The sequence below is a fragment of the Bos indicus x Bos taurus genome, chromosome 10, assembly GCF_003369695.1.
Source record: "Bos indicus x Bos taurus breed Angus x Brahman F1 hybrid chromosome 10, Bos_hybrid_MaternalHap_v2.0, whole genome shotgun sequence".
Taxonomy (NCBI): domain Eukaryota; kingdom Metazoa; phylum Chordata; class Mammalia; order Artiodactyla; family Bovidae; genus Bos; species Bos indicus x Bos taurus.
In genome coordinates, this window is record NC_040085.1 from 97,740,805 (window position 1) to 97,763,415 (window position 22,611).

The window sequence follows — 22,611 nt, forward strand, 5'->3', positions numbered from 1 at the left end:
GACCCATTGGAAAAGACCCTGATACTGGGAAAGATTGAAGGCGGGAGGAGAAGGGGACAACAGAGGATGAGATGGTTGGATGGCATCACTGACGCGATGGACATGAGTCTGAGTCGGCTCCCGGAGTTGGTAATAGACAGGGAAGCCTAGCATGCTCCAGTCCATGGGGTCACAAAGAGTCAGACACAACTGAGTGACTGAACTGAGCTATACTTACATTTGAAGAAATACCAAAATGTGAAGTGAGATTTATTTAGACCACTTAGAATTATAAATACAGGTATTAAAGATGACTTTAGGTACATTGTTTAAATTTGTCTTAGCAAATATGTATATTAGCATTTTATTATCAAATTAGTAAGCATATGACCCACGTAAGTACATAGGTGGAAATGTTCTAGCATATCTTAAATATGTCATTTCATCTTAATTGGCTATTCTGTCTCACTTAAAAAATCTAAACAGTACTATAGTTTTTAGAGTAGAGTTGTAACTCTGCTTTGCCTCCTCTTCACCCCTTTTCAAAACTCCTGCTCCTTTTGCAAGAGGAGAAGAAGATGTTCTTTGCAAAACACATTTGACAGAATATTTATTGAGTCCTTCACACTTTGCAGGGTTATGTGAAAACTATTTCCTTACCCCAGTCCTCAAGTAGCTCACACTTGTTTTAGGAGGACGTGTGATACCTGTGTGCCTCTGTCTTTTTCTCACAGGCACTCAGACAGCCATTAACACTGCAGTGTTACTCATATGTTTCATTATTTTAAAATTAAAATAATAATGCTTACCTTCCTTTAGAAACAAGTCAGATAACACTGAAGGCTATATGATTAAACATGAAAGCTCTTCTTCCCTCATCCCCTCCGTGCACCAACTCACCCCTACCGCACGGTGCTCCCAGAAGTCATTCCTCTTAATAGTGTATTTATAAAATAAATACTTTGTATTTATTTTCAAGGATATGCATAGTTCTCTTGGTTCAGTGAATGATTATGTTTTTATTTCACATAATGTTCTATGCCTTGCTTTTGTCTTCATCTCTCTTTGCTGCTGCTGCTAAGTCACTTCAGTCGTGTCTGACTCTGTGCGACCCCAGAGACGGCAGCCCACCAGGCTCCCCCGTCCCTGGGATTCTCCAGGCAAGAACACTGGAGTGGGTTGCCATTTCCTTCTCCAATGCATGAAAGTGAAAAGCGAAAGTGAAGTCGCTCAGTCGTGTCCGACTCTAGTGACCCCATGGACTGTAGCCCACCAGGCTCCTCCGTCCATGGGATTTTCCAGGCAAAAGTACTGGAGTGGGGTGCCATTGCCTTCTCCGATCCTTCCATATCAATATATATGTATCAGCTTCATTCTTAAGTGAAATATTGTATATACCATGTTTTACTTGACTACCCCTGTAGTAAGATATTAGTGTAGTCAAATTAAAAGACGTTTGGTGCCAAGGACCTCATTTCTAGCATAAATTACAACAAAGTAGCTTTTATGTTTTGAAAACTAGTGACAGTCCATAGAAAGGACTCTATGTAATTTGACCTCCTTCCATTTCTTTGGTTTTAGATGCTTGTTTCTACTTGACTTGTAACTGTTAAAAAGTGAAATCTGTTTGATTTAATCTTCATTTACTCTCCAATGATTATATAGGCTTTACTCAACCAAGATGCTGCTGTCTGTAGCACTATATATAAATATCTAATAAATGTGGTTTATTGATGGGGTAAACTGTTACATATAAAAAGAATGCCATGTTTTTTAAATTTTAAGATAATTGAGATAAATGATTTTGAAGAAGAAAAAGTGTTGTCATATTGTCATCTAATACTTGTTAGATGCACTTATTAGAGGCCAACAGTGGACATTATGCTGCTGCTGCTGCTAAGTCACTTCAGTCATGTCCGACTCTGTGCGACCCCATAGACGGCAGCCCACCAGGCTCCGCCATCCCTGGGATTCTCCAGGCAAGAACACTGGAGTGGGGTGCCATTGCCTTCTCCGAGTGGACATTATAATGCTGTATAAATAATAATAAAATAATACAGAGACCACTTAAACGTATATGTTGTAGTAGTTTTAAGCAGAAGTCTCATGTTCTTCAGTTCAGTTCCGTTCAGTCGCTCAGTCGTGTCTGACTCTTTGTGACCCCAAGAATCGCAGCACACCAGGCCTCCCAGTCCATCACCAACTCCCGGAGTTTACCCAAACTCATGTGCATCAAGTCAGTGATGACATCTAGCCATCTTATCCTCTGTCGTCCCCTTCTCCTCCTGCCCCCAATCCCTCCCAGCATCAGGGTCTTTTCCAATGAGTCAACTCTTCACATGAGGTGGCCAAAGTATTGGAGTTTCAGCCTCAGCATCAGTCCTTCCAATGAACACCCAGGACTGCTCTCCTTCAGAATGGACTGGTTGGATCTCTTTGCAGTCCAAGGGACTCTCAAGAGTCTTCTCCAACACCACAGTTCAAAAGCATCAATTCTTCAGCGCTCAGCCTTCTTCACAGTCCAACTCTCACATCCATACATGACCACTGGAAAAACCGTAGCCTTGACTAGACGGACCTTTGTTGGCAAAGTAATATCTCTGCTTTTCAATATGTTATCTAGGTTGGTCATAATTTTCCTTCCAAGGAGTAAGTGTCTTTTAATTTCATGGCTACAATCACCATCTGCAGTGATTTTGGAGCCCAAAAAAATAGTCTGACACTGTTCCCACTGTTTCCCCATCTATTTCCCATGAAGTGATAGGACCAGATGCCATAATCTTCGTTTTCTGAATGTTGAGCTTTAAGCCAACTTTTTCACTCTCCTCTTTCACTTTCATCAAGAGGCTCTTCACTTTTTGCCATAAGGGTGGTGTCATCTGCATATCTGAGGTTACTGATATTTCTCCTGGCAATCTTGATTCCAGCTTGTGCTTCTTCCAGCCCAGCATTTCTCATGATGTCATGTTCTTCATTGACTCATAAAAAGAGTTATTGTTCAACAATGTAAAAGGTGGCATGCTTGTCTTCTCTTATCACTCACAAATATTCAGCACCTTTGAGTTACCTCTTAAATTACTTAAATACATACGTGGCTGTTGCCTTTAATATTGTTCCTCTGAACCAAAGAGTTCCAAAAAGCTTCCAAAGAGAAGCTTTTTTTTCCTCTAGCAATATATGCTTGTGTTAAAAGTTTTCAAGACAAATGAATAAAATCTATAGAAGAAAGTAAGTCTTCTTTCTTCCTCAGTCCTCCAGTCCCATTGCTTAGGTAACTACTATCTATTAAAAAATATTTATAACACGTTGTACACCTATTTGAATGGCTAAAGTCCAGAACATCGATAACATCAAATTCTGGTACGGATGTGAAGCAACAGGAATTCTCATTCATTTCTGGTGGGAATACAAAAAGGTAGTCACTGTGGAGGACAGTTTGGCAGTTTCTTTTCAAAAAAGTAAACCTACTGTCATCATACAATCCAGCAGCTGTGCTCCTTGGTGTTTGCCCAAAAGAGTGGAAAACTTCGGTCCATACAATAGCATGCACATGGATGATTATAGCAGCTCTTTTTGCAGTTGCCAAAACTTGAAAGTAACCGAGATGTCTTTCAGTGGTAAATGGAAAAACAAGCTGTGTTACATGCAATCAGTGGAATTTTATTCAGTGCTAAAAACAAATTATCAAACTATGAAAAGACATTGATGAACCTTAAAATAGATATTGCTAAGTATAGGAAACCAATCAGAGAAGGCTATGTACTGTATGATTCCAACGGTATGGCATTCTGGAAAAGGCAAAGCTATGCAAATACTGAAAAGATTAGTGGTTGTCAGAGCTGGGGAAGGAGGGGAATGGATGAATACATGGACCATAGAGGGTATTTTGGGTACTCTCCGGGACACAACAGTGATGGCTGTTTATCATAGAATGTAGAACAGCAGAAGAGAGCTCTGAGAGCGACTGTGACTTCGGGTGATCTTGTCTCAGTGTAGGTTCATTGGCTTTAACAGATTCGCCACTCTCAGTAGGCAGTGTCTGTCAGAGGCCAGGGCTGTATGTGTGGGATAGCCTCTGTACCTTCCTCTTAATTTTGTTTTGAACCTAAAACAGCTCTTAAAAGATAAAGTCTTATTTTAAAAATGATTTATGTGCCTTTCCAGAATTTTTCTGGGTATATCCAAGTGTGTGAATGTATGTAATGTTTTTAGTGTACCTCAATGGGACTGTATTATAGATATTGTTCTGTCCCACTCATTTGTTCATTTAATAACTATATTCCTGAAGAATCTGTATATTTCTCTCATTATAAGGTGTGTGATAATATGGTAGACTCACCATTTTAATTTTATATTTTTGTTTGCTCTTACCAACAGTTTCATTGATCGTTTTTATACATGTATCTGGCTCCAGTAAGTTTTATTACTTTATTAAGTGACAGGCTCGTTTTCTCTTGCCTGTAACTTTCAATTCAATTTTTATTCTCTTGTAGAACTATGAGAATAGTGTGTACAATGTAATCTCATTTGTGTACATTAGATATGCACACACATATAACGAGTATGTGCGTCAGTTTTCTGGAAGGATATATAAGATACAAGTAACTGTGATTATCTTTGAATAGAGGGACCTAATAACAGAAGCAGAGGGTGGTAGAGACTGTTTTTATATATGTTTATGTTTTTCTTATATGGTGAATTTTTTAAAAAGTAAAAATGAAATTTAAAAGTTATGGTCTATGTCCAGAAGAAGCTGTGTGGTTGGGTAGATAGGGCATTTTTTTCTTTAAAGCAAAAATACATCGTTAATGTGGTATTTGCCACTTTTTAAACACTTAAAAAAATTCATAAAAGAGAATGAAAACTTATTGAACTTTTAGGTGAACATCAAAGCAGTTTAGTAGATGAGTTGTATTATAAGCATATTGTTACCCTTTTATTTCCTTAAAAATCTGGTTTTAGTAAGATTTATAAAACAAAATACTGAAACATGTCATCCATATGAGTTAGGGCTAAGCTGAAGGCAGAGCTTATCCTCTTTTTCTTACTAAGTCAGCCAAAATTCTTCCCAATTCTTGGAACATGAATTTTTCTGTCACTGGACATGTTCACCTTCTAAATTTCCTCTCCTCATATGCCATACCTTACTTTGGACACATGGCATGCTCAGTCCATGGGGTTGCAAAGAGTTGGACACGACTTAGCAACCTAACAACAGCAACCTGGATAGTATTGGAGTAGCCTCCCAGTTTGGAGAAGGTGATGGCACCCCACTCCAGTACTCTTGCCTGGAAAATCCCATGGACAGAGGAGCCTGGTGGGCTGCAGTCCATGGGGTCGCTAAGAGTCGGACACGACTGAGCAACTTCACTTTCCCTTTTCACTTTCATGCCTTGGAGAAGGAAATGGCAACCCACTCCAGTGTTCTTGCCTGGAGAATCCCAGGGACGGGGGAGCCTGGTGGGCTGCCGTCTATGGGGTCACACAGAGTCGGACATGACTGAAGTGACTTAGCAGCAGTAGCAGCCTCCAAGTTGATAGTTCTCTTTCCCAAACTGTTCATCTCCTTGGATTTCTACATAACTTATGGTACCTCCTCACTGAGAATACCATCTTTATGCATTTATTATCTTTGTAATGACTGAGATTATGTTTAGGAATTTAGCTCGTATTTTCTGTCTTTTCAGGATCTAAATTTGCTTTCATAAGGATTTTTTTAACTTTGAGGACAAATTTGCATACATTCTTAGAATTTGTTGCTTACAACTCACACTGGTAGGCTGCTCGTATTTTGATACCTCTAAACTTAGCAGACGTTTCAGTATTACTGAAATCTACAGTTCTACCAATCTAGTGCTTGTGATCTAAGATGTTTTGAAAGGCAGTAGAACAATGTGTGTAGGGATGAAGCCACAAGAAAGCCTGAGCAAAACGGGACTGGTGGAATTGCTACACGTTTATCACTGTTAGAAGTCATGCTGTCTCATGAGAATTTGTTTTACAAAGAAGAGAGGAATTTCTACTGCTAAAAGAGAAGTTTTAATGAATCTTTTTCCCCTCAGTTTAGTTCAGTCACTAAGTCCTGTCTGGTTCTTTGTAACCCCATGGACTGCAGCATGCCAGGCTTCCCTATCCATCACCAACTCCCGGAGCTTATTCAAACTCATGTCCATCAAGTCATTGATGCCATCCAACCACCGCTGTCATCCCCGACTCCTCCTGCCTTCAATCTTTCCCATTATCAGGGTCTTTTCCAGTGAGTCAGTTCTTAGCATCAGGTGGCCAAAGTGTTGGAGTTTCAGTTTCAGCATCAGTCCTTCCAATGAATATTCAGGAACTGATTTTCTTTAAGACTGACTGGTTTGATTTCCTTTCAGTCCAAGGGACCCCCAAGAGGCTTCTCCCAACACCACAGTTCAAAAGCATCAATTCTTTGGTGCTCAGCTTTCTTTAGAGTCCAACTCTCACATCCATCCATGACTACTGGAAAAACCATAGCTTTGACTAGACGGACTTTTGTTGGTAGAGTAATATCTCTGCTTTTTAATATGCTGTCTAAGTCATAGCTTTTCTTCCAAGGAACAAGCGTGTTTTAATTTCATGGCTGCACTCACTATCTGCAGTGATTTTGGAGCCCGAGAAAATAAAATTCTGTCACTGTTTCTGTTTTTTCCCCGTCTATTTTCCATGAAATGATGAGACCAAATGCCATGATCTTCATTTTTTGAATGTTGAATTTTAAGCCAGCTTTTTCATTCTTCTCTTTCATTTTCATTAAGAAGCTCTTTAGTTCCTCTTCACTTTCTGCCATAATGGTGGTGTCATCTGCATATCTGAGGTTATTGATATTTCTCCCTGCCGTGACTTTTCTTTCTGAACACTTTTTACACATACAGTTCTTATTAGCTATTATAAGGTAATTTTATCACCTAGTTACCTTCTTAACCTTTAACTGATTTTCATAGATTGACTAAAAAATAGTACTTATTATGAATAAATTATTTCATTTATTATTGTTAACAGAAGAAAACAAGGTATTGGACTTGAATCAATCAGATTTAGGTTTGAGTCATTAATTTGCTACGTATTAGCTTATGTATCTTGAGTAAGCTGGTTTATTCTCTCAGTGTAACAGGTTAATGTGAGAATTAAGTCAGATATTGTAAGTCCAGCAGCATCAAAACAGAGTTTTAATAAATGTTATCTAGTAACAGAAAGGATATTAGTTGAAGTGATGATATTTAGTACTATTTTTTAAAGCTTCTGTAGCTTCTTGTTTTATTTTGTTTGTTAAGGAAGAATAATTTGTAGAATTTTTCAGAATTGGAGTGTGAAGTGTCCAACTTTCCAAAATGAAACATTAGTAAATAATGATAAGATATTTTAAAAATCATGAATATATTTGCATGAAATCCTAAAAGAATGAAAATTGAATAGCTTAATTCTATATTTAACTTTTTTAAAGTTTTTGTTTAAAAAGAAAACCCTGTAAGGTACTGTGCTACAGTACCATTCATGAATTTGTTGAATCCCTATGAAAAGTCAGTGCATACTGTTCTAACTCTGTTTTACAGGTAACAGACAGAGAGGTCAAGTAACTACTGAAGGGTGAATGGCTAATAAGTGATAGTCGGTATTTACACCTATCTAATTTCACAGTCTCCATTCTTAATGCTGCCACATTATTTTAAAAAATGTGTATTATAGCACAGTATACTGCTCTTGACACCCACTTCAGCTTTGAATTGGTGATTTTTGATTCAGTAAATTCCTTATGATAAAACATCTGGGTTATAGTTTTTCTCCCCAATGGAAAATGATATTTTTGTCATTGTAATGTTTTTGATCATGAAAAATCTGAGTAATTAGATATGTAGAGAGAGCTTTGGGGTAAAAGTATTATTAAAAGTGAAAGGTGCTCAGTCTTTCCAACTCTTTGTGACCCCATGGACTGTATATTCTCCTAGGCAGAATACTAAAGTGGGTAGCCTGTTACTTCTCCAAGGGATCTTCCCAACCCAGAGATCAAACCCAGGTCTCTTGCATTGCAGGAGTATTCTTTACCAGCTAAGCTACAAGGGAAGCCCAAGAATACTGGAGTGGGTAGCTTATCCCTTCTCCAGCAGATCTTCCCGACGCAGGAATTGAACCAGGGTCTCCTGCATTGCAGGTGGATTCTTTATCAACTGAGCTATCAGAGAAGCCCAAAAGTATCATTAAAGTACCTATAATATAAAGAAAGCACCACTTCCTATAAAATAACAAAAGTGCCACTTCCCAGGTGGCGCTATGCTATGCTATGCTAGAAAGAAAAGTAAGTGAAGCCGCCCAGTCATGTCAGACTCTTTGTGACCCCATGGACTATAACCTACCGGGCTCCTCCATCCGTGGGATTTTCCAGGCAAGAGTACTGGAGTGGGTTGCCATTTCCTTCTCTAGGGGATCTTCCCGACCCAGGGATCGAACCCGGGTCTTTTGCATTGCAAGCAGACTCTACCATCTGAGCCACCAGGAACTCAAAAAGGGTGTGTTGCCTCCCCATCGGGAATCAAATCCCAGTCTCCCGTATGACAGGCAGGAATACTCAGCACTATACTAACAGGATGCTAAGTCATTTCAGTCTTGTCCGACTCTGCAACCCTTTGGACTGTAGTGCGCCAGGCTCCTCTGTCCATGGGATTCTCCAGGCAAGGATACTAGAGAGGGTTACCATGCCCTTCTCCAGAAGAATCTTCCTAATATAGGGATCAAACCTGCATCACTTGTATCTCCTGCATTGGCAGGCAGGTTCTTTACCACTAACGCCAAAGAATCTGCCTGCCAATGCAGGAGACAGGAGAGACAGCAGTTTGATATCTGGAAGATCCCCTGGAGAAAGAAATGGCACTCCACTCCAGTATTCTTGCCTGGAAAATTCCATGGACAGAGGAGCCTGATGGGTTACAGTCCATGAGATTGCAAAGAGTCAGACATGATGGAGCAAATAAGCACAATATAAAAAAAAAAAAAAAAATTTGCTTCATTTTAAATCTAGAGCTAGTAGTAAGGCCAGATAGCCTTATTAAGTACCTCGAGCATAAAACAACTTAATAATTATTGATGAAGAATCTAGTATATAAGGCCCTAATAGGTCATTTTTTTAGCTTTAATTTTGATTCTATAATCATGGTAGCTAATGTTTGTAGATTATTTATTTTGGGGGCACTTCCATGGTGGTTGACCTCACTTAATCTTCTCAACACTCTAGGAAGGAGATATTATTATTATCATCCGTGTTTTACAGCTCATTAAACTAAGATTTAAAGAGGTTTGTATAATTACCTAAGGCTTCACAGCAGTGACATAGTGTATTATAAACTCTCACTCCAAATTATTTTTATTTTACAGCTCATAAAACAGACACAGCAGTATTTGAAAGAAAAATTACTGGAATCATGAAACATAGTTTTCTTTATGGATGTGTATTATATTTTCCTTTAGGTTCACAATATTCTTGCAGAAATGGTGATGGGGGGAATGGTATTGGAGACCAACATGAATGAGATTGTTACACAAATTGACGCACAGAATAAACTGGAGAAATCTGAGGTGAGAATGGAAAGTGCTCTAGTTACTGAAGGGAGTGAGCGTGATCATAAACTATGCATGGTTTGTAGTTTTCACTGTTTGTCCTTCAGTATCACCCTTTAGTACAGCTGGTAGGCTTATTCGGTTTTGAAAATAAATGGAATATACACATTTTAGTATGTTAAATGTTCTGTGACCACTATCCACCAAATAGTTTTGTGTATTCTTTTAGCCACAGTCATAATTGCTTTGAGTAATAAATAAAATTTCCAATTCTTATTGCTTAAAAAAGAAGTCATTTACTTGAATAGTGGAATCAGTATTTGTTATGTTCTTAGTCATTAATTATCCAAGAAATCTTAGAACTGGTTTTCAAAGATACTTGAATTTAATGTTTTATAAAACTATTTCTGAAAAAGGAAGGGAGAGAAAATGGAATTCTCATAAGGAAGTAATATTAATAATAGGTGCTTAGTAGGCCTGGATGTACATTGAAAAAAAAAGAAATTCAGCACTCTAATCTTTTATTTCTGGATCCTTGTCAAAGGTCACTGACACGTTAGCTAAATCATATATACTTGATACAATGACACATGTATTCATGGCTTTTGTTGAATTCTAGAAGAGCAAGATTTGGTGATATACAGCTGACTTTGTGCTGTTAGGTTGAGTGAATGAGGACCAACCAGCACTTTAGCCTTGTGTAAAACTACTTTATAATTGCATGCTTCTTCCCTCAATAACAAGGCTGAATATCAATAACAAAGCTGAATTTATCAATAACAAGACTGAATATAACAGGTGCTGAAGCTGAACCACTCAAGTGGGCATTATTTTAGTGGTCTCTTATTGCTGTAGAAGAAATTTAGAAGGATGAATAGTCTTGATACCTCATTTAGCACTATACATGTTTGAGGATACCCTTACCTCTGATATTTATAGTCATAACTCAGAGTAGAAAACTAATTTTATTTATAATTATTAGTAGAGGTGTTCAGGTAATCTAAAGTAAATATTACTATAAAAGCAGAGAGATATTAAAAATATGCTAGTATTGATTTACAACAGGTGAGTTGTGAAGAATTTTTATCTTGTTGGCTCTTTAAAGGATCAGCATAACAAAATGCTGTGCTCATTGTAATTAAATGAAATACAGGATGGTGGATAAATCTGAAATCTGAGGATTAGAAACAGTTGAAGTTTTGTATAAAAGCCTTTTCCAATGTTCTATTTTAAATTAAAGTAAGTCCTACATTCCTCCTTACCTCAGTCTATTATCCTTCTTGGTTTCCCAAAGGAAGGGCTTGAAATGGGGAAGAACTTAAAATTATGACTCTTCTAAGTAATTGTATATATTTTATATGTTCTATAACCAGTTTTTAAAATACTGGTTTTTGAAAAGGGAAAACAAACTAGATTAATAGAAAAAATTTCATTTTAGGACAAGGAAAAGGGCTCAGAATATTTAGAATATTTAGAGTTGGCTTGCAATGGATTTTTCAGTATGGCAAAAGATTTACTATAAGCTCTAAGCTATAGTTTTTAAGGTCTTAAAATGATAATTTATGTAATCTTAAACTTTGCTTTGCAAAACTGTATGGATATAGATTTTAAATGCTAAGACACAGACAGTGATACAGTCCCTTAATAACTAGTCCAAAATGAGTGGTATGTGGTAATTTATAAATTCTATGTAATCATCTGTAAAAACATATCAACTTCTTGTCTGGAATTTTCGCCTTTCCAGGTATTTAATTCCTTTCCATTGGTGGTGCCCTTCACCCCTTTTCCTCCTTAGTTTGCCATCTGTAATATTGATAGAAGTCATAAGAGACCTATAATTATTCCATAATGGATATTTGCTTTTTGATTGTCCAGTAAAACTTTGTTAATAAGCCAGTTTTTCTTATCTATAAAGAGCAGTAAAATACAGAATTGATGTTTTCAGTGGAAATGGTTATAAGAATATTACAACTTGTAAAATGTCCTTTCACCGAAACAGTGCTATTGAAACTGGTTTTGAATCCTAGGGAATGAATACTTCCGTTTTTCATCCACTGATCATTTTTTAACATGTATAATCAATTGTTGTCTACTGCCAAATTAGTTTTCTTTTTCTTCTTTACAGAGAAATATGTTTTAAATCTGATGGGATAAACTAATGTTATGTATTTATCAAGCATTTCCCTATATGTGATGTCTGCTAATATTTTACTCACAAGATAGAATTTTGAGTCATAGTGAAGCCATAATTTAGTTCTGATCACATTTTAAGAAATTGTGTTGAAGAAACATTGACTTTGTGTAATTTTCCAGTAATTTTCATATATGTTAAATGTGTTTGGAAGGCTGCCAGCTTTATTCCAGACACGGGGAAATGTTAAAGATTTTCATAAGGGTTTCATTTCCGTATTATTTAAGTTGGTTATATCTACCAAATATATGACTGCAGAATAATCCAAAATTATTTGTGAGTAAACTGTAAGCTTTTATTAATCTTACTCTTAACAAAATTTTAGTTAAAATGTACTATGTAAGCAAAAATTTACAAAGAAAATCTTAAAGTTCAGAAAACCATGATTGATGAAAAGACTTATTTATCATATTCTAAAAATTGACTATTGTTTAGAATATCATGTGTCTTTTAAAAAGCCTGGATGTAGTTACAGTACAGCTTTTAAAATATAACATGGATGTTTCAAGGTCCCTTTAACTTTGTCAGAAATAAAAAGATTTTATTATTTTAAAAGTAGTGTATTTCCAGTAACAGTCAAAAGTGAGCCAGTTTAATTACCTAGACAAGTAGAAGCAAAGATGACTCAGATCTTTTAAAAGATGAGAATCAAAGATAATGCTCTGAATAGATTTTCCTCTCTCCTGCTTTAATAGATAAGTGGTTTACTATAAGGTTGGGATCTTGGGAAAGGAGGGTTTAAGCTGGGAGGTTGTTGGGACTTGGGGACCTGGAAGAGGCACTCAGGATCTGCCTAGGTGTGGAAAGACTCCCTGGGTGTGGAGGTGGAGGGGTGGGGCTGGGAACATATGTATTTCATGTGATTTTCAAGATGAATAAATGGGTCTGAATTTAGTCACTACTTTTTAAAAGTCAGTCCTCTTTTTTCCGAACATCCTGATCTTTCTAGCTCTTTCCATTCTTCTCTCTTACAGACCTTTATCTTTCAATCTCCCAGACAGGACAGGTAGACAAGGTATTGCTGACTTTGAGAAAAATGTACTTTAACAAAGGGAAAGCAAAATGATGTCAAAGGCAATTAATTATTTAGGCCAGACTCAAAAATTCTTTGTGTTAATGAGCCCATATAGTCCCTGTAGCTATTTTCCATTCTCGTTTCTCCCTGTAGTTACTCATCTTTTATTGGACTTAGTGTATTTTATTAGTATATCATTGATGTCATCTTTGTTCTGTTTTGTCTGCCTGCATTGTGAAGGAAAGTTTAAATTTTTTGTTCTTTTTTTTAAAAACATTGTCATCTAACTGATTAATTACATTTCTAGAAATGACAATTTACTTTGTGCATATAAATTATAGAGTTTATTTTGAGCACCATATGGCAGAACCGATCTTAATTTAACTCTCACAGATACTTTTCCCTCATCTTTCTAAATTAGGATTCTATTAATAACATAAAATTGCCTGCTGGGTTTTAGAAGCTCTGAATTTAAAAACCAAAAGCTGAACCTTTAGAGATTTGGATACAAAGTGGGAACCCACAAAGGCTTAGAACAGTGACTGTTAAATAGTCCCTTTCCTCCCACTTAATGGTTTTCAGTTCCAAAGTCTTAACAGAATTGCTTTTACAGTTTTGACTGACAGATGAATATTGAAAGTGGCCAGCAAAGTAAAATCAGAAATTTTCTAAAATTGAACTAAATGCTCTAAAACATGGAATTAAATATATTGACCAAACTAAAATGGATTTCTACTGTAGCAAGCTTCTGATATCTAAATATATCATAATATGACTCAATAAGATATTGTAAACCTTGAAAATTTTTGCAAAGCATATTGGCAAAAATTGAAAATGTTTTAAATAGACTCCTAGCCCTACAAAACTAAATTTTCTCTATTTCCTGTGAATTTTTCACACCACAGGTTACCTGTGTGAATTTCCATATAGAGATGATAATGAACAACTTTTTGTACAGAGCCATTTCAGGAAAAATGAAAATGTTTACATACCTCCATTTAAAATTTCAAATGAAAATGCTTTCTTGAGTCTCATGCAGGGAAAAATATATAAACTTAGGTTAGCCACTTTAGTAATTAGAAAAATGCCACTGAGAATCTGGCAGCGTTTTTTAGACACTAGATTATTACTTTCTGGATATGTTTAGAAAGCAGCACCATACAGGTGGTTTTATAATTTCTTATCCTGAGCTTGTGGGCCTTATCTTATGAAGCTGGGGACACACTTTTGAACCCCAGATCTGTATTACTGTATCCCAGGGACAGAAAATGCATAATCAGTCTTGTTTATTCCATTAATCTCAAATCACTGCCAATTTCTACATTCCAGCCTTTAATTTATGTTAAATTGTTTTTTCTAGCATAGAACCATCAGTAACTTGGGTCTTATAACATCTATCAGTAAAACTACTGATTTGCTTTTTTTTTAATCAAGTATCTATTTTCAAAGAATAGAGAACAAGAAAAGTGGCCCTCAGATATAGATGTTAGAAAGTCAGCTTGTGGGTTGGTTCTGCCCCTCTACCTTGACATGCCCAGTTACTCTCCCCTTCAGAATTATGGTGAGGACCTTGGAGGTCACATGTCATGGTCAAAACTATTTATATTAAATCCATAAATGATGTCAGTCTGCTATATTTATTTCACACAGGTAAATCCTATGCTAGAAATTAAAACTATAATTTAAGATTACATAAAATTACTAGACCTGAAAGGTTTACAATTTTTAAATATTCTCATTTTGATAAAAATTTTCATAAAATGCCATCGTTCTTGCTCACTAGAGGACTGTCAGCAGCATTTCTAATCTGTTTATAATTGCAGTTTTAAAACACTGCCTTTAAAGCAAAGAGCAAGCCTGTCCCCAGTTTAAAAGTTATTCTGCCTTAAAATCAGAAATTAAAATACTGACATTTTCCATTCTGCTCAAAACATGCTTTCAAAACCTGCCATTATTTTGTTAATGATTTTGAGTCTGAAACCATTTAATACTGTGTTTATTAATGTTGATGTTCTTTCACTTTGCTGTTAGGTCAAAATTATGAATTGTGCATATAGCAACTTCCAGCAGGATGGGTGGGTAAAGGTTTTAGTATGTAAAAATTATTCCAACTACCATCTTATTATGGTCTATTTCAAGCTTGAAAAAATATTTTAAGATGGTAGAATGTTTTATGTGTTAGATGAAGTAAATATCTAGGTTCTCTCCTTTTCCCTTGGAGAAAGCTAATTGCTTATTGCATGAGGAAAAGGGAGCCTTCAGAGTCTTTGAATGAAATATATTTTATAATGCTGCTTTTTCAGTTTTGCTTGCACACATTTTGTTTATTTTTGGGTCTGGCAATTAAAAAAAAAATCAAAAACGAATCATATCCATCCATTACTATCTTTGTGATTCAAGTGCTTGAAATTTCTGAGAGTATGTCTGTATAAGTCTTCTATCTGTTTGGCCTCATTTTGGTATACTTGCAGACTTCATTTTGTTTTCTTTCTCTTAATTCTGTTAATTTATTTAATCTCATGGGAGAGAAAACATGATCATTCTTTTATATACTGTACTTCATTCCTCCATCCAATTCATACTCTTAACTGCTTTGGATTCATGTATTTGTTTTGTTAGTGAAGTTGCTGCAGTTTACCTGCTATGGTGGTGCTCGAGTATAACAGCTTAGATGGAAACAAGTTATTTCTCCAGTAGGGTTTCATTCTTTTTATTTCTGCTTTATGTCAACTGTGTAATCTTAAATCTATAAGAACTATGTTGTACTGTCAGAAGTATCTTATTTTTACATTTTAAACTGTACATACTACTAACAAGACAGGTAAACTTAATTTCTGTAAATTTCAGTGTTAAAAAATTGTGTTAATAAATGTTATCTTGTTTTGAGTATATCTAAAAGAGCTCAACTCAGATGAAAATTCCTTTATACCTTTTTGTTGGCAAACTGATTTTCTAATGGCAAATTACCTCTTTTACATTTTATTCTTTAATAAAAATGTTTCAGACTTCACGTTCATGTAAGTCTGAAACTGAAATGTGTTTATAGCAGTTCTGGTGTTAACTATCTGAGTGACATGAGGTCTATTATTTTTTAAAGTCTGAATTTTTGTACATTAACAGCTCATTTGCTAAGCGTCTACTTACTGATCAACAGTCCTTCTCATGTTTTTCTTTCCATTTTATATTCTACAGAATCTGATTTCTTAAAATGTTAGTTTAATTAAAACTTAATTGAAGTACACATTATAATTTTTAAGTTTTCTATCATTTAAATTTGTGACATACTACACAGAAGTATTGAACATGCTTGAGAAATAATTTGATTCTCTAAATTCATTTGCGTGTTCTGAGTAGTTACCACCCTTTGCATGTCTATGGCTTGCTGCTTATGTTTAGAGGAATTGTAGTTTGTTGACTTAGAAACTTTTTGGTTTTACGTAATATGAATTTGGCACATATATGCTATTTAAATCAATTGCTATATTGACTTTATGTATTCTTATTAGCAGCCAGCAGTCAACACCGTCTGTGGTCACAAAGAAACGACTTAATCTAATGAAATTTAACAGGATGCAATTTTATTCTCTAGTTTAGAGATATGCTTATGATACAGGGTATTATAGGGAAAGAAAGCTTCTTGACAATGACATTTAATACTACAAAAATGTATTTTTACTACTTATAAATGTTAAGCATAGCATCCAATAAAACAGATGGACACATACACACACATGCACCCCTACCTGTTCTCTCTCTTTTTCTCAATAATAAAAATCCTCTAATAATTCATGCGTTTTAAAGTATTTATACTTAAATACTTAGTCAGTGCTTTCCTATAGCCTACTCATAACTAGCACCTGGTATATAAATTCCAGAGTAGAAATAGGAGCAAGTTGCTTATTTAAATAGAAAAAAATATAAAACCTTTTTACCTGGAAAAATGATAACTATTTCCAGGTTGTCTGTAATTTTGTTAAATAATTTTTGTTCCCTCAGAAAACAGCATACTTTTTAGTAAAAGGAAGAAAGCCTACAACATGGTAAAAGCTCTTTGAATTAGAGTCTTCTCTGATTCTAAACCATTCTAAATTCTGGTAGCTAAACACTGAACTTGAAAACACCAAGTTGGCATGTGTGCTAAGTCGCTGCAGTTGTGTCTAACTCTTTGCGACTCTGTGGACTGTAGCCCGCCAGGCTCCTGTGTCCATGGGATTCTCCAGGCAAGAATACCGGAGTGGGTTGCCATGCCCTCCTCCGGGGGATCTTCCCGATCCAGGGATCAAACCCATGTCTCTTGCATTGGCAGACGGGTTCTTTACCACTAAGGCCACCTGGGAAGCCCAAATAATATTCATCTGTATCTCCATCATCTTTTGGGGGGCAGTTGGAGAGAAGTGGGGTATAACAAAAACTGCACTATTTCAGGTAGGTATAAATGTAGAGGTCAATCAAATTTTTAGTTATACATCAAAAACAACTAACCTCCATTAAATTATAAAAATTGAATTCTCCGGCCCTGTTTAGCCTTTAATTGGGTATGGAGTTTTTCATCCATATCACCCTTATCATTGCCTGTGTGGACCATATATATTATTAATACTATTTTGCTGATTTTTCTATTATTTCCAATTCTGACTTGATAATCCATGGCTTTTATTTCATTGCTTAACAATGTTTGTATCCTTTATTCAGCTAATAGTTTACACTGGCCTATTTTGTATCAGTCAAGATTTTTCTCAGGTAACAGCTTTATTATTACTATTTTTTAATTAACAAAAGAGGTAGGATTACATAAGAGAAAAAACAAACTAAATTACAAAAAGGGACATTAAAACTCATCTTTCTAATAACATGGACACTGTCTCATATATGAAACCTAAGCAAAGTGGAAGATTTGTTTTTGTTACTTAATTGCTTTTGTGCAAGATAATGTATGGTACTGAATTCCCATATGTTTGTTGACTTTTTTATATAAACTGAGTAAAAATTGATGAAATCTAATTAATATATAAATTAAACCTTAAAAACATAATGACGATTGATGTAGTTTTTTGAGAAAAGTGATGTATATGCATTTTTCTTATAATTTTAAGCATGTTTTCTCTCAAAATTTCTCTCAAAATTTTTCACAAATTACAAATTGTCCTTCTAAGATGAAAGCCAGATATTGTACACATTAATGGCATAAGAAATTGTTAAATTCATGTATTCATATATATCCTACCTTTTGCATTTATGCTGTTTCTTTCTCCAAATTTGTATATTATAAACTGAACATATGTTGAATCTACTTTATATGACAAAATATTTTTAATCATTATATTTTTACTAATGCATTGAAGGGTTGGATTGATCCTCTTACAGTTTCATTTTTTGACAGAACCATTCTCTTTGGATTGAGGCTTCACTTTAAAAGCCTGATTTTGTTTTTTAATGTTCTGGAACTTTCCTAGAAAAGTTTAGAAGAACCTCTACAGTTGTAAAACATATTTTAAAAAGCTTTATTGTATTGAAATGTTTTAAGGGTTTAGCCCTAAGTAACTAAACATGATTTATTACTTTCAATTTTTATTTCACAGCATATATTAATAATAAATGACAGTTTAAAAGCAAAAACCCAAAATCTATCACAGTTGTTGCAAGAGGTGTCTAATAAGGAAAGTAATGTAAAATATGCTTCATGTTTATATCATAAGTCAGTTAAATCAAGATAAAGGTGAAGATCTAGCTATGCAATTTAAATATTTTGTGTGATGTTTCCATAGTACAAGTTAATTTGTATTTAAATCTTTACATTGTTATCATTGCATGTACTCACTGTATTTTTTAATGTGTCAACTGTTTTCTCTTTATAGATTAGTATTTCAAAGTAACCATTCCATACCAATTCAAACTACCATCTGGTCTCTAAGCTTGTTCTATGAAAATCTTTTACCATTGTCCTCCAGTTTTAGTGTGTTTTGATGAGCTACACCTGAGTTGTTCATTTTCTTTTTCTTTTATTTGCTTCTGTATACAGGCTGGCTTAGCAGGAGCTCCAGCCCGTGCTGTATCAGCTGTAAAGAATATGAATCTTCCTGAGATCCCAAGAAATATTAACATTGGTGACATCAGTATAAAAGTGCCAAACCTGCCCTCTTTTAAATAAAAAATTAAAAAGGCCACTCCCAGGTAAAATCCAGGGGAAAAAGTCATCTAAGTTTACCATGCAGTTGTTTACCAAAAATAAAGGAGGAGAGTCTTAACTTTTACTCTTGGATTTAAGTCAAGGTACTGTATAGACATTATATAAAATCAGTGTGGAAGTTCAATGTTGCTTTTCTTGCTCAGTGGTTTTGAAGAAATTAAGTAGTTCCAGTGTGATTTTTTTTTCTTCATTTTTTAAACTGCATTCCTGTGGCCACCTAAGGCATGCCTGTATGTATTGGCTATTACAGTATTTCGAAAACTGTTCAGGACATTTCTTTAAATTGTGTACAACCCAAAATGTTGGTGTTTTGTATGGATCACAAGTGCAACATTCCTTAATAATTTCTGTTATTTGTCACAATTGTTATTTAAAGAACGAAGTATGTATTGCATGAAAACATTATGACCTATTTCTCTTAGTTTAAATAAACTCCAAGGTAACCGGACTTACAAAGCACTGTTCTGTTTGCCTGATATCTACTTTAGCAATAATTTTTTTTACGACCCTCTGACTCAACAAAAAAATAAAAGTATATTTTATCACTGTTAAGCAGCTGTTAATGTTGGTTTATTTAATTTATATTTTTAACATTCAGAAGCTCATTGTAAAATTAAATTATTTCACAAGTCAAGAGCAGTGTATCACGTAATTTGCCCACATTTTCATATTTAGTCTTATCTTGTGATCCATGAGTGAGGTTCTTCCTCCAGTTAGACTAAGGTTTTCCCTGTAGTTATAGTCCTCTCTCCCCAAATGTTCTTTTTTTGAAATATTTCCTTAGGTCTGTGGCATGTGTGAATTTTACTCCAAGGTCTGGGGTATAAGAAAAGTCACTATTTTTTTTTTAATAAAATTAATCTGACTCTAAGCCCCATTCAGGAAATTCAGTCTGTGATTATTGGGATTTCCATCAGTTCAGAAGTGTATCAAAGTTCTTGAAGAAAGTTATGCAAAGCAGAACATGCAAGGAAGCCCCTGCTCTTCAGTCGATTGACAAATGTGCCAGGTTAACAAGTCCCTGTCCTAATGGAGCTATCTGCAGTACCACACAAGAGTGCCTGGCAATATGTATGTTTTCTTTTTTTCATTTTTCTGGGGGAGAGGTGTGAATTATGGAAAAATTTTTTGTTTGGTTAGAATGTACCAAAATTAGGGAAACTTCCAGGCCAGATTATGCTTTAACCTAAATAGTGGAAAGGGTTTTATCTCTCACTATATTCTAATATGAGAAAGAAACCCAGTCATGTGCAAATGACAAAAATAAGCAAGTCATAGAAAACAAAATCTCAGTGATCACTTAAGATGTAAAGATGCTTAATCTCACTAGTAACCTAGGAATGCAAGTTTAAAGAACAATTAGATTTTTCTTTCACCTGTCATGGGTGTCCCTGGTGGCTCAAACAGTAAAGAATCTGCCTGTGATCTAGGAGGCCTGAGTTCAATCCCTAGATCGGGAAGATCCCCTGGAGAAGGGAATGGCAACCCACTCCAGTATTCTTGCCTGGAGAATCCCATGCACAGAGGAGCCTGGCGGCTACAGTCCATGGGGTCGCAAAGAGCTGGACACGACTGAGCGACTGACACTTTCACTTCCACTTCTTCTGTCATACTAGCAAAAATTAGGAGGGGTGACAATACCCAGTGCTGGAGAGCATGTGAGGGATGAAAACTGTCATATATTGCTGGTGGGAATGTAATTTACTGTAACTTAAATGTATATGCCAAGTTCTGTGAAAATTTTAAAAACTTAAAAATACACATATCATACATACCCTGTGACTCACTTTGGAGACTCTGTATTCTCGTAGCATTCCTGGATATCTTTATATACAAAGGTAATTATTTCATCGCCTTTTTAAAGCAAAATAATAGTTATATAATAAACTGGAAATATCTTCATTGCCCACCAGTAAGGAAATGGTTGAATAAATAATGGTAGCTGTCATACTAGTTTTAACAGCAAAAGGCTGGAGTGACCCAAATGTCCTTTATAAGGAGACTGGTTGAGAAGTTGGATTGCATCCACATTAGGATGTCTTATGGAGTTATCACAATGAGATATCCCTCTCTAGTGCTAAACACTGATAAAATTGATTCCTAGAATATAATGTTAAGTGAGAAAAATCTAGGTAAAAAGGGTATCTGTATCTGTGGCATGTGTGTTAGTTAGGGTTCTCTGGAACCAGTAGGGTGTGAGTGTGTGTGTGTGACAGGTTCACATTGTATCAGTAGACTGAGTAAAGCATGTTGCACTCCCTAATGTGAACAGGCCTTACCCAGTCAGTTGAAAGCATGAATAGAATGAAAAGGCTGCCTCTTTTAATTCCTCCTGTTTACTGCCTTCAGACTGGAACATCGGCTTTTTTCTGCCTTCAGAGTTGAAATAAAACAAGGGTTCATCCTGGATCTCAATCTTGCCAGCGTTCAGACTGGAGCTCCACCTTAGGCTCTCTGGGTCTCCAGCTTATCAACTCACCCTGCAGACCTTGGAACTTATAATGAATGGGACTCATGTGGGCCTGTTCCTTATGATAAATATTTTTAAATAAAATCATCATTTGTTGGTGATCATTTTTAAATGAGAAGGCAAGGAAAAGAAGGTTGATGTCCTAGCTTGAAGGCACTCCGACAGGAGCAATGAAAAGGATCAGCCTTTTAAGTTCTACTCGTGCTTTCAACTGTTTGGGTGAGGCCCATTCACACAAGGGAGGGCAATATACTTCACTCAGTTTACTGATTTAAATGTTAATCTCAGCCAAAAACACCCTCACAGAAATACCCAGAATGTTTGACCAAATGTCTGGGAAACCCCATGGCCCAATTAAGTTGACACATAAAATTAACCATCACAGCATGTTATCAAATTACCCAAGAAAAAGGGAGAATGAGTGGTGTGTGTGTACTTTTAAATGAAAGGTGCAAGATAGGTGGTCAGCCAGTGAGGGCATTGCCCAATCTGCATAATCAAAAGAAATAAAAAACGGATGACCAGGTTGAGAGTAACCACCACAATAAAAAGGCATGACTCGTGGTCCAGTTTCTGATCCTGAGCCGGTTCTCAGACCCAGAACTCACTGATTCACAGAAAGATCGAGTCTCCAGGAGGACAACCCAGCAAAGCATGGCAAGGGCATAGATGAATTATTTTTCCACGACTTCCTTTAAAGGGACTTACTTGACTAACCAGACACTGGGAAATGGAAAATACCCAACCTTTTGAGGATTATTGGGCACGGTTCCCAAGCTGACACTGCCAGCTAGCAATCTAACCTCACCACGTGCCTCTGTCCCCGTTATGGTGGGAGCATGCAGGGGCTAGCCAAAGCCCCAGAAGGACAGAGATTGGAAGATCAGGGTAAGGAAGCTTGGGGAGGAGGCTTGTGGATAGATTTATATCGGAATAAGCATGAAAATGTGAAGATTTTTGAATCGTTAGAAAGACGATTCAAATCATCTGAAAAGCTAGAATTCGTTCAAACCATCAAATACGATAGAAATCATCTGAAGAAATGCTGTACTGACAAATACAGCAGAATGGCTCAGCAAAGTGTTCCTGTGCTTCTGCCATCGGCCTCAGGTTGGTACAGTGGAGCTTGAATGGGGTATCCAGGGATTGAGGCCACACGTGGGCCCAGCAGCATGAGCTCCTGCTCATCAAGGCTAACT

At 36.0% G+C, this 22,611-nt stretch overlaps 1 protein-coding gene across 7 annotated transcripts in view; it reads left to right on the top strand.

Moving 5' to 3' along the window:
• Positions 1 to 19,494, top strand: part of AP3S1 (adaptor related protein complex 3 subunit sigma 1) — a 75,593-nt gene extending 56,099 nt beyond the window's left edge. For 2 of the 7 annotated variants that reach the window (XM_027552634.1, XM_027552635.1), the window contains exons 5-6: positions 9,460 to 9,567; positions 18,775 to 19,494. In XM_027552634.1, the coding sequence (XP_027408435.1) occupies positions 9,460 to 9,567; positions 18,775 to 18,903 (237 nt within the window). In that variant the 3' untranslated portion in view covers positions 18,904 to 19,494. Of the gene's footprint in view, positions 1 to 9,459; positions 9,568 to 12,714; positions 12,756 to 14,786; positions 16,322 to 17,447; positions 17,496 to 18,774 lie in introns of those variants that run through there. The other 5 variants (XR_003512874.1, XM_027552639.1, XM_027552636.1 and 2 more) reach the window with 5 other exon arrangements.
• The last annotated feature ends 3,117 nt before the right edge of the window (positions 19,495 to 22,611 follow it).